At 37.2% G+C, this 13,008-nt stretch overlaps 1 protein-coding gene across 1 annotated transcript in view; it reads right to left on the reverse strand.

Annotated features, from left to right (window-relative positions):
- Positions 1-13,008, reverse strand: part of GALNTL6 (polypeptide N-acetylgalactosaminyltransferase like 6) — a 481,374-nt gene that overhangs the window by 297,789 nt on the left and 170,577 nt on the right. The window contains exon 4 of the mRNA XM_053459754.1: positions 1,588-1,754. Within this exon, the coding sequence (XP_053315729.1) occupies positions 1,588-1,754 (167 nt within the window). The remainder of the gene's footprint in view (positions 1-1,587; positions 1,755-13,008) is intronic.

Consider the following 13,008-nt stretch of genomic DNA (forward strand, 5'->3'; position numbering starts at 1 on the left):
TATTTTAAACTATGATGTTCCTTATACAGTTCTTTTTCTATCCTTCATGTACCCTGACAAGTTAATTAAATCATATTGTACTTTATGGATATAATTAAAACATTAAGTTGCGATACTATGGTATAAAATATGCTACTAAAGTACATACTATGTAGAGCTTGCAGAACCCATACACTGCAACTGAAACTAAGGTTGGCTTTACATTAAAAACCAGGTCATTCATGTATAATTATTTAGCATATTTAATATATATATTAAATATGGAACAAGGGGAGCAGGGCTTATCCTTGGGCTTTTTTAATTTGGTTTTTAAACATTATTTCACTAATGGCATGCAATAGTAGAAGTGGCCAGCAGCACCAAAAAAATCAACAGCTGCACGAGCCAAGACCCTTAATGACAAATAGATAGACAAGGGCTCAGCACTTCAGGTTGTGAGGTGTTTTAATGTCTGCACACAAACAGTAGCAACATTTCGACCCCCAAGCCATGGCATCTTGCGTCAATTGTCACCAAGTGCAACTCTTGTATTGTCTTGGTAAGTGGAGTGAACAAAACTTAGTATTTAAAGTGTTTATTTATTAAACTTATTTAAAGTGTTCATTAAAGGTTACGTTTTAAAGGTTTTTTTTTCCGCTTTGATTTTTTGAAATGCCACATATCACGGATTATTTAAACGACAAGCCAATTTAATATACATTAGACCTGTGCACACATGGCCAAAAACGATTTTTTTTCAGACAACTAATTTAATTTCCTGTCCTTTCTTGTCACTCACCCTCACTCACTTTCTCACACCTCTTATACTCTAACTCACACTCTCTTATGATCTCTCTCAATGTCTCCCTACCTACTCCCCAAATCGTTTCAGTGTCCCGTCTTGACTTGCCTCTCCTAGTTCTTGGCTTCTTCTGTCTTCTTTTCTTGGTCCGCGGCTCTCAGAGCGCTTCTGCAACAGGGTGGAACCTCTGCGCACATGCTCTCCCCCGATTGGAAGAATGGGGAAAGGTTGTCCCCATGGGCCACGGCGTGCCTCTGCCCTTTTGTGGAAGTACTTCAAGAGGCCAGAATAATACAGACCGAGCTGCACTCATCTGCACTACAGTATTCTGGCCTCTTGGAGTCTGCCTCTCGCTCATTCCTCCAATCAGGGATAAGGTTGTACCTATGGTGTGTGTCAAAGCTCCCCCCTGTTATAGAAGTGCTCTAGCAGGCCAGGTGAACGGAGCGGATACCATAGAGAAGCATACCCAAGAAAGAAGACAGAAGAAGGAAGACAAAAAAGCAAAAAGAGGCAAGACAAGAAATGAAGCTGTAGAAAAGGGGACAGGGAGACAGAAGAGGTTGGCAAAGAAGGTAGAGAGACATTGAGAGAAAGCATGAGAGTGAGTGAGAGAGCATAAGTAAGAGCGAGCGAGGGTGAAACAAACAATAAAATGCAAACGGCAATTTGAGTCCTTCCTTTTTTGTCTGAATGATCAAAATTGGCAAAGTTCGTTAAAATTAAAATTTCTAAACACACAAATCTAAGATTCATTTCAACATTTTAAGTACAGAAAGGTTTGATTTAACCTTTTAAGACTTTACCTCTGTCGCTGAAATCATCCACCAAAATAATCTCTTCGATCAGGCTGTCGGGCGTCCTGTTAATCACACTGTGCAGCGTTCTCAGTAGGGATGTCCATCCTTCATTATGAAATGGGATAATTATGCTGGTATTTGGTAGCTTTTCCAAATAGAATTTGTGCTTACAGCTGGAAAAAAAAATAGAAAATGTAAATAAGGAACATTTCTTTAGGTATGCACCTGTCAAAAAAATAATGAATGCCATCTGAAATGTGCACTGACGTTTTGATTGCCTATGAGCACATGAAACTGTAACTTAGCTTACAAATGAAGAAATGGAAGCATCTCACACAAGGTTTAATCTGTCTTATCAAACATCGAAATGTGGCAGCTAATATTAAACTTTCAGCTAGATAACTGAATTTGTATTAAAAAAATTAAGAACCGGCACAAAAAGCAATAAAGAACTACAAGCAGGTTGGGGTCTGCTTTGATTTTAAAATCATTGAGCTTAATATTATATTTTAATGAAGACTTTTTATTCGAATTAAGGATTTCATTTTTGCAGCATTTACCTGTAGGAGGTCTTTTAAAACAAGCTACAAGATTTGCAAATATCTGAAACAAAATTAAAATCATGGTTTATAATTAAAGATCTTACTTACATTCTAGTCATTGAAGGAAGCAAGCTGGGGCCACTAGTTGTATATATATACGCTTCCATACAACCAGCAGCCGTTTTTGCCATTGGGCTTGGGTTTACTTTTTTTTTTTTTTTTTACTTTTTTTTTACTTTTATATAGGGAATGGATATAGGGAGTGATGATGATTGAGAGTGGGCTTTTCTGCAGGCCAAAATAATTAATTACTCTTTAACCTTCCCCATACCAATGGGCAAGTGGTAGGCATGGGACAGATATAGGTTCTATGCCCCAAGGGTATTTTAATTCATATTAACCCCGATCACACTGGGTATTGGGTGAGGCATGGGATGGGGGGCAGGGATTGCATGAGAGAAGGCATGGGCTCTGTTCCTTTCACGTTGTTTATTTTTTCCTTTGTAAGCAGGGATAAGCACAGACATGGTTCATGGTGGACATTTTTATTATTATTTATTGTTTTATATAGCGCCATCAAATTCCGTAGCGCTGTACAATGGGTGTTTTTAATGTTACTGGACACTATCATTTCTTTCAATTGAAAATACAAAATGGGGTCTTGGTTAAAATGAATTAAAATTAACCTCCATAATATATTCAACATACACAACACCACACACTCTCACAGTCATGCTTACGGTAGGTAGTTATGTGTAGCGTGTGTTTGTGCCTATCCAATAGTGAGGTGAACACACAAAGGAACAAGAGGCATGCAGTATATAGACAGTGTATGTGTACAGTGTTACAATGAGAGTGGGAATGGCAGTGTACAGGGTTAGAATAAATGTGTGCGTGAGGAGGTGACAATGTATAGAGTGTTAATGAGTAGGTGTGTGTGCGTCATATGTGTGTGTGTGGATGTAAGTGTACAGGGTTAGAAAGAGTGTGTGTGTGTGTGTGCGTGTGTGGTGTCAGTGTACAAAGTTAGAGTGAATGCGGTGTAAGTGTACAGTGTGGTATGTCAATGTATATTGTTTGAATGTTTGAGGGGGGTTCAGTATACTGTGTTGGGCTGTATAAGTGTACAATGTATGGTGTGTAAGCATACAGTGTTTGTCTGAGTATGTGTATTTAAATATGGTGTTACAGTGTGTGAGACGGAAAGGTGATGTGCAGAATGATAGCCTTATCATATAATACAATGCAAATTAATTGGAGCATAAACAGGCATGCAATCCCTTTATGTATACACTTTTACCTGCTTTACCTCCAAATACTATGATAAAAGCAAAGTGTTCAAATTTATCCATTTCTTGTATTGTGCTATTTTTTTAATTCTTGCAAATTTTGACCCTATTAAAGCAATTTTCTAACCAGTAAAGTGAAGCAGGTGTTATCTGTATAACCACCTCCTGTGTAAGAAAACCTTTCTGATATTGGCTTGCACATAGAAAATCATTTGCACAATGGACCTTTGGCTAAAAGATAGTTTAACAGATGCAACCAACATAATTTGTAAGAATATAAAAAACTGGTATTGACTCACATTAACCCTTTGCTCCAAAATGCCAATATACGTTTGGCAGTTTGTAATCTGCTGAGTAATCTGATGAGGAGTTTTATCCCAATGGCTGGGTAGGGTCATCACTAGTCATATTTTTTTTTCATTATTATTGATTATATGTGTACCTTAAGTAATCCAACTGCTGGTAATGTAATAATTGCTTTATGGGAAAAAGGTGGCCTAGATAAATTAAAAACATTTAAAACACTGAGGCTTGATGCACCAGGTCAGTACAGAGTAGAGCAGAGAGCATAATCCAGACCCATTATTACTACACAATCTTGGGAGTCCGTAGGATTTTTTCCAAGGTGCCCAACACCTACTCCTACTTGCCTATCTTTGTTGGCTCAGGAGAGAGAGGTTTAATGATGGGATGCAAATGTTAGGTATCTATTAAAGGTGCTGTTCCACATTATTTCCCAACTTTCTGTGGTAGGCATCTTAAATAAATGCATTCTTTTTTAAAATAACACTCCATTTTGCTGTATGTTCTTGTTGAAAACATTTCAGGGGGCTTCTTAATTCTGTCTGTCTTCACTGCTCAGTCTTCCCATCTCTGACATCACAGAAGGGGTGTTAAGAAGAAAACCCAAATGACTGCATTCCACTTCTCTCTACATCAGTGGTTCTCAACCTTCCTAATGCTGCGACCCTTTAATACAGTTCCTCATGTTGTGGTGACCCCCAACCATAAAATTATGTAATTATATATTGTGAAATATGTGTTTTCTGATGGTCTTAGGCAACCCCTGTGAAAGACCCCAAAGGGGTCGCAACCCACAGGTTGAGAACCGCTGCTCTACATGATGCAGAACTTGTCTGGGGGGGACTTGTCTGCATCTGCAATTCATTACGTGTCGTTAAAAGCTTTATTAGCTAGGATTGTCTTGGGATTTGGCGCCACTAAACAATACCCATCTGTTATGCAGATTTGATTTTATATATGGTATGTGTATATTTAAAAAGTACTGATCTTTATTTAGATTTATTGCATATCTTATTAACATATGTCAAGGAGAAAAGTGTATAATTATCAATGGACCATATTAAAATAAACATACAATGGAGCAAATCTGGCCTAATGATACATTTGGAGTAACCAGTAAAGAAGCTAGTGACTTATAATATATCATCAAAAATTCTATATAGGTCAAAGATCAGCAAATACCTAAACAAATCCTGTACCATAAATAAATTCCTTTTGAACATACGTACCAATTGTCCCAGTTGAGGAGCGATAGCCTCTCTTTGGGACCAAAATACCTCTGCCTTTCTTCCCTCCCCTGATGTCCATCTTTTATAGCTGAGAATATCTGCTGGGTGTGAGCCTATCACAGTTTTCTATAGACATAAAAGCCCTAATAATGGGTTTATATACAACAGTGCCTTGGCCAAAATACAGTACTAAAGCTTCATGTTTGTTGAAAGTATGAATCTTTAAGTTTGGTTTTGAGTGCTTTGGCTATTTTTCATGTCTTGCTGCTGCCCATAAAATAGGGAGTAAGTGCAGACATAATGTATTCCTGTTTTTAACTTTCTAAGCCTATTAACAACAGCAACTTGCCGTTTGAAATACTCACAAAATGTTTTTCTTTTTAGAAAAAAAGGTGCACTGGCGATTAGGTTGGGGAGAAAACGTTCATCACCCTCTTCCTGGGGTTAAAGGTTAAATATATGAAATATATAAAGCCTGCCCTCTTGTCTGATATATATATAATAGCCCAGTTACAGTGAAAATTGTCACACAGGTTGGAGGTTAAAGTAAGGTCCAATCAATGTGCACATGCTGTTCATTGGTCTCATCTAGCACTTTAATCCCGACAAGGACAGTTATCTTATGTTGCCTTGTCTGTCTCCCTGCTGCCCACTGCTCCGTGTGGCCTCTACCCAGCCACTCCATTTCACACTCCTTTCTTCCCAGCCCCTTTCTGCCCTCACTACTTTTACCACCACTTCCTGCCTCCTCTGCCAGCCTCTGATCTGCCCAAACCTACCCCCCATTACTCTGACCTGTCCTGTTCAGTGCTCCTCTGCACTGACCCATCCTCCTCTCTCCTACCCTGAAAGAAGCTAAGAAAGAAGGAAATAATAAAAAAGAGAGATGGATATAATGCAAAGAAAGAAAGTTAAATCAAAAGAAAAAAGAGAAGAAATAAAGAAGGGAGGAAGGTGATGTTAGTATGATGAGAACATGAATATGAGACTTCAGAGATATTTTTCCATGTATTTTGTGGCTGTACCATAGTGCATTACAGTCCCTTGAAGACAACTGAGATTTGCACTTAATTGTTGTGGGAGAAGGGCAGAAAAAGGTAACCTTTATGCATTATTTTAAGAAGCCATTTACATATTCCAATAAACAATTATGTGTATTTTTGAAGCACACTACAATAAACCAAATTACAGATCACACAAGTGCATATTTTATCAGCCGGTTGACCCCTTCCGAATGATAATTTATAAGGCGTATTAACCACCAAACATTTGACACATTTTCCACATTTCCAGTGTCCCAGCAAGACTCCTAAACAACAAATGCATAATAATCTATTTTGTAATCACTTTTGTATTCATTAAACCTGTGGGACAATAAAATGAAATTACCTTTAGGAGAAGCTGCAGTACAAAACGTCCTCCCTTTTCTAAAATTCTGCACCATCAACTGGCTGCTTGAAGCCAGTCGATGGTGCAAAGAAAACACTTTTCAGAGGCACGGAATCACTCCGACTAAAATCTCAATAGAGCAAAACACAAATAATGGCTCTGCTAAGAGATAGGATTATTGGCCACTAAAACCCTAGTAGCTGATAAACTGTTTGAAAAGAAAGAACCATATCTGATAAAACGTAATATTTATTAAGATAAAACTAAAATAGAGAAACAATACAATACAAAAATGAATGTGTCCCTCCTTAACCACCATCTGGACAAGGTTTAACTGTATCTCTAGCGGTTGCTAATTAGTCCTGCAGCGCTGCAGCAACAGACTCTATAACCTCAGGTGCAGACTCCTGTTCAACAGTGTAACTCCTTCTGTGTATCTATTCGCAATCTGCAACCTGCCTCTGTATATCTTATTCACAAACTAAACCCTGTCTAATACAGCTAGGGTCTACCTATGTCAGTACTCTCAAGAAGCGCATTTCATAATTTTTAAGTAATAAATTCAGTTAGCCAGTCCAGGCTACCAATTTGGTGACAAGTTAAAATGGTTTGTTTGTAAAATATATAATACAATTGGTGCAGTGTACCCTTCCTACTTGGGATATAAAGTAAAAAAAAAACACACATTTACTGCCCTAACCCAAAAGTATTACTCATAAATAAATAATGTATCAAGGAAGCACATTAGCATAACAAACCCTATATATGTGGTAATAACTGTACTAGTTATTAACAATAACTTTTTTCAATTTTGCTCACTTTTTTTATATTTTTGTGGTAATAAATATTATCTACATGAATAAATATAGTTTCAAATGAAAGACATTTTTACCTTAAAAGAAATATATAATATATTATAATTTACTTTCTGCTGCCTGGGTCCAAGGAAATGCCCCTCTCCACTAAAACCATGCCCACATCCATTATATCATAACCTGTTTAATTTTCCTCTTCTTTTCTTGACTCTTCTTGGTCTTCCTTCTTTCTTCATCCGCATCTCCCCGTGTCTTCTTTGTTTGTCTGCTTCTCCGTGAACCTGGCACTTCCGCAAAAGGACTTCCAGGCACAAACTTTCCATCGCTTGGGGGAATGGGGGAGAGGCTGTCCCCGTGGCTCTGCCTTTTTGAGGAAGGGATAGATTCACAGAGAAAGAGGGGTGCAGAAACACTTCTCTTTCTCTACTAATCTATCCCGAACAGTTCCAAATAACATGCCTTAAAGTGCTGGAAGGGTCCCAAAGACCTACCGGGACCAATGTAAGGGACAGCTCGAAAAATTTGTGTGGATGCACTAAACACAATTTTAAATTGTTGAAAAATGAAAATCAACAAAAAAGCTAGGACTTGACTGTCTTTATGTACATAGGTTCTAAATGCACATTGATAATTTTGTATAGCAAACATAATTAACATCATCTCTAGTAATATGAATTGTCAAACCTGACTTCTACTATCAGAATCTGCAGGACAAAGAATGTTGTTATTTTTCTTCCGACACTATGATTTATTGCTATTGATCACACCTCCTGATGATTCATTTTATGTGAAGTGAATGTGAGAGTTGAACTGCTAAATTGTCATAGTAGGGTGCAAAAAAAGCCTTTTTAAGTAGAGTATCTGTAGTTTAAGGTCTAAAGCCTTGAACATACTACCAAAGCAAACACAGAAACCTCACATGACTTAACTGAGTATTCTTTATAGTGAGGATCCAGTACTGGAAATTAACATTTCTGTTTTTATAAGTACCACCTTTACAACTTAATAAACAATATATGTTGCTTGGACAACTCTCTGAGATTACAGGTTTTACACCTTTAAAACCTGACCTCCAGCTACTGTTGAACTACAACTCCTTTGATGACCACCCAACGTTTGGACAAGCTGAAAACCATTTCAGTTGAACAACTTTTGTAAGTGCTTGTTTAACATCATGGGCTGTAACAAAATCCAACAGGGCAGTGTTCTCCTCAATCTTCTCAATTTTATGTGTAATATTTAGGAACAATTGGAATGTTGCTACCACTATTATTGTCATTGCCACATGTTAGCCCCGGCATTGCTATAAAAACAAAAAGATGTCAAGTGTATTAGAAAGGAGACACTTGGTTGATACTCTGACTTAGATTAGTCTACCTCCAATTCTCTGTGACTGCTTACTGCCATGGATAACAGCCACCAGGTTCAGCTTGCACTGAGAGTTACCATTCAATACTAAACAAGTTTGGGTAATATTAATCTCATCACACCAAAAGACTAAGCATCGTTCTTCTCTACCAGCAACTGAAATATCAGAAGAATGTTTTGGGGTTGATTTTTTTTTGCGATAGCACCTAGCACCTTTCTATGAGCAAACATAGGGACTCAAAGGTATAGACTTGCATCTACTCACAATAAACCTGTATACTAGTGAATATATGAATTGCTTTGCAGGTGTTAGAATGCAAGAGCATGCAACTTCAGCTGAGTTAACCCTTCACAGACCACTTGAGGATATAGTGACTCCTCTACATTATCATTCATTACTGGTGAAATATCAGGGCTCAAGTTGTTTTTTTGTACTCTATGTTTCCCATAGATTTTCTATTAAGTATCTGTTTATAATTATGTATAATATTGTTCAGTAAAAAAAAAACTACAAAGACATCTAAGAAGCTGCTGCTGCTATCTATTTTTGGGGACCGTGACTAAAGTCTTCATGTAAGAAAATGTAAATAGGCTTTATTTGACTTAATTAAAGATTGATACTTGGGCATGATGTTTCTTTTTTTTTTCATAACTTACAAAAAGTTTATGGAACAGATGAATCAGGACCTTCCACCAGACTACTGAGATTGTTTGTCAAAAATAGATCCTGCTATAACTTTAAAGGCAGAAAATATTATGCCATTCAAGACGAAACTGTATTGTGTTTGATCTAACATTTTTGACACTGACAGTATTTCTGCACAATGAGACCTGTAAGTTTTGTTGTCTTCTCTAGTTCTGTGAATTTATAAATGCTGCCAGTGCACAGCTTTGTGAACAGTATTCTCTGATGGATCACTCTATAGGAGAAAAAAAAAAACATCCATTGACATATGACTGACTGAATCTTTTTGGCTCTTCTGCAACCTCTCTCAGATGTAAAGTGCAGGCATAAAAGCAGATGCCTTCCTATTTCCTTATCTCCTCCTCGTAAAGATTTATGAGAAGACTGTGCGGTAAGTAGGAACAATACTTTCAGGATTATATGACCCTCTATTCTATAAAATAGCATCCCTGCCTAGCAGTAATTTGAAAGCTGGCCTTTCTTATCCTGGTGTGTGATATTATATACAATGCCTTCTTGTCAACCACCTGGTGCCCATACTAACATACAAATGCCTTCAAAAGCTACAAAAGACGCTACCCACTCTACTGAATTTATATTTGCAGGTAAATGAAGCATTAAGAACATAATTTCTAATAATGTTGAATATCCTAGAAATATTTCTTTTATCTTTTCAAATCTTGCTTAGTTCATATTTTTTTTCAATTTAGACTTAATAGTTAGGTGAGACAAAAGCAGGCACTAATAGGTTGTTGCCATAGAAACAAAAAAAAAACATCAAGACACCAATTTACCTAAGCAGCAGATGAGCTACTAGAAGACATGTCCGTTTGTGCAGCCTGCAGGAGCCCTAGCACGTGCATCGTGCATGCGTGAGTAGAAAAGACTCATTAGGGGGCCACATGCCTCTAATGTATGTGTTCTCCTGTCCTTTTTGCTAGTGGGCAGTGCTAGTGGGCACTGCATTGGATTCCAGCTTCCAAAAACATCAGGACCAGGTAGGTCCTAACAAAAAGCTTTAATCTGACTACACTTTCAGTGGAAAGCTATATTTGCCTCTATATTTCCAAATATTTAGGTTATTCAATATTTAATTCTAGGAAGTCTGTTTTTTTGTACAAAAAAAGCCTATTTAGGTACCATGGATAATCTGCTCTAATTTTCCTAGAACTGAAGAAAACCATGACGGTTGGTAAGGCCAGTTGTACTGATATATTAATGATGATAGTTTGCCTGAACCAATTGGTTATCCAGTACATCACACCTTTGATTAATACTATTTCTTAAGGATTAGCTTTAACATGATAGCACTGGAACATCACAATTTATACCTCACCATAATACATACGTGTATAATTACAGATTTATTGACTCTCTTAGCGAAATGTAGACATTCTAGGAAGAAAAACTAAATATCCCTTAAACCAATAACAAAAAAATGCATAAACAGTATACTTGAACAATGAGGCTTCAGTCCAAAACATCATTGTTCCTATATCAAACCATACACAGTATATGCAGGCACGTCAATTGCAAGTAAACTTATGGCAGAATATTGAGACATTATTAAGAAACCAACATTGCAGTATTGCAACTTTGTGGGTTTACTGGGAGACTGGAAGGCCTGACACAGATTAGATAGGCCAATATTGTTTTGTGCTTTCAAATTCAATGTTTCTATGTGTAAAGAAGGTGGTAAAACACACACATACTCATTCTCTTGCTCGATTACAGGTAAGATTTGTGGCATTTCCACAAAATAATAGAAACGTTAACTGCAAGTATATTGAACTTCTCTGTCTCCAACAAGGAAGGTTACTCTGGGGACATAGATAAATGTAAATTTGATGAAATAGTCTCTTGTAGGCATTGACTCTAGATGTACCTAGGAGCAGAGAACTATATGAAGAACTCTATATTATGAAATGTACAAAGCCCTGTAGGATGTATGTCTGTATGCACTACATATAAGCATGCTCTCAGTGTCTTCATGAATGGGCTCAAGACAAAGCCCATATAGGGAAGACTGGCAGTACTGGCACTCATCAAGTTAATTCAAGATGTCCCATTGATATAATGGTCGAAAGCATGGGAAACTACGACAGATCATGGTATCCAACAGGGTAGATAAAATACAGATAATGCCAAGTGAATCTGTTCATATCCACAGGTCTTTCTACCTTAGGTGCCCTAAGGTGCTATTCACTTGAACTGCATCTGTAACACTGTGTTTTGATGTTACAGGAAATATATCTTTGAAATGGCAATGTTGTTCGGTTCTCGTCTCCTTGTACTTGAAAAAGACCTCATTGTGAGGTCGAAACGTTGTTTTTTTGTCTCAATAAATCTGCCTGACACTGGAACTCTTGAGTGCCTGGAGCCTTTATTTACCCTCTCATCTCCTTGTAGTCATTATTTATTAATTGTGCTGTCATCATTCAGATATCATTGAATACATTGCCTGTATTATGTGTTTTGTCCATGATTATTTTCACTTACACTGTGTTTTATACATTATTTGGGAGCTATTTTTATCTGTTTCTGAAGCCTTTGGCAAGGGTCCTTAATCTATGACCCCATACACATTGCCTGACTGTCTGTCAATGGACCTTTAAATTATTACGTCATCCGCAATTATTGAGATCTTCAACAGGCCTCTGCAATTCCCATAATTGCAAGGCTCGGGTAGGTAGTTGTACTTTTAGCATATCAGGCATCTTGTCCTCCAAAATGTTGGCAGTCATCGACCCTGTGGATGTTGCCCTACAAACTGCTCTAATCTACTATAATCTCTGTAAACCTGACAGTGTAGCTGAAGAAGTTTTCCTGTATTTGTATATTATAAAAGTATATTATAAAATTTGTCTCCAATTTGTGGGACAGTGACCCCTCCTTTGGGTCATTGGGTTAGTTGGAGTCTGTTGGCAAAGTTGCTTCTATTTTTCAAGCAGAACCTGGGAAAAATGCTGCCCAGACCAAACCTGACAGCTTTGATTTATTTTCCCATACTGGCTACGAGCCCACCTAATGTGTCAAAAACAGGATGTTCGGAGGACAGCTAATGTCTCAAGCAGCCATTTTGAATAGCAAATGATTACCTCCCTTTGTAAATTACACTGACTACATTTATTTTATCAATTTTAATTATTTTAACTTAATTTTGAAACAGTAATGTAAATTAAATTAAATCCGATTTCAGGTAATGGGTAATATAATAATAAAAAATAAAAATAACTTCACAATTCAGGTTTTCCTTGCTTTTGTAAAATTATAAAATTGACTTAGATCTATTAGCTTAACTGATCATATTCATACACACAGCCCTCCTCATTAAGTTTAATTCCAGGAAATCCAGACCTATTTTTACTACACGCTAATTTAACATAAGTAATAATACAGTAAAATTGTAAGTTTAATATGGAACATTGATGGTATTGAGATTTTATTATACATTTCCTTTTATAGAGAATCCAGTTTTCAAACATGTGTTCAGTCTTCTTTAGTAATTATGTGGCCTAACCACTGGAATGAAACATGGAGTGACCCAGATAAAAAGTGCAGTTTTGTAGGCCCCAAAATCAGAGATAAGGCTTTTTTTCTCATAATATATACCGTATTTGCTCGATTATAAGACGAGGTTTTTTTCAGAGCAAATGCTCTGAAAAATACCCCTCGTCTTCTAATCGGGGTCGTCTTCTAATCAGACCTCAAATAGAGGTCTGATTAGGAGACTGAGATCCAGATCCCCCGCACCGCTGCAGGGGACCTGGATCCTCCTGTCTCACCCCCCCCATCATACACACACTT

This window comes from Spea bombifrons, chromosome 1, assembly GCF_027358695.1.
Source record: "Spea bombifrons isolate aSpeBom1 chromosome 1, aSpeBom1.2.pri, whole genome shotgun sequence".
Lineage (NCBI taxonomy): Eukaryota > Metazoa > Chordata > Amphibia > Anura > Pelobatidae > Spea > Spea bombifrons.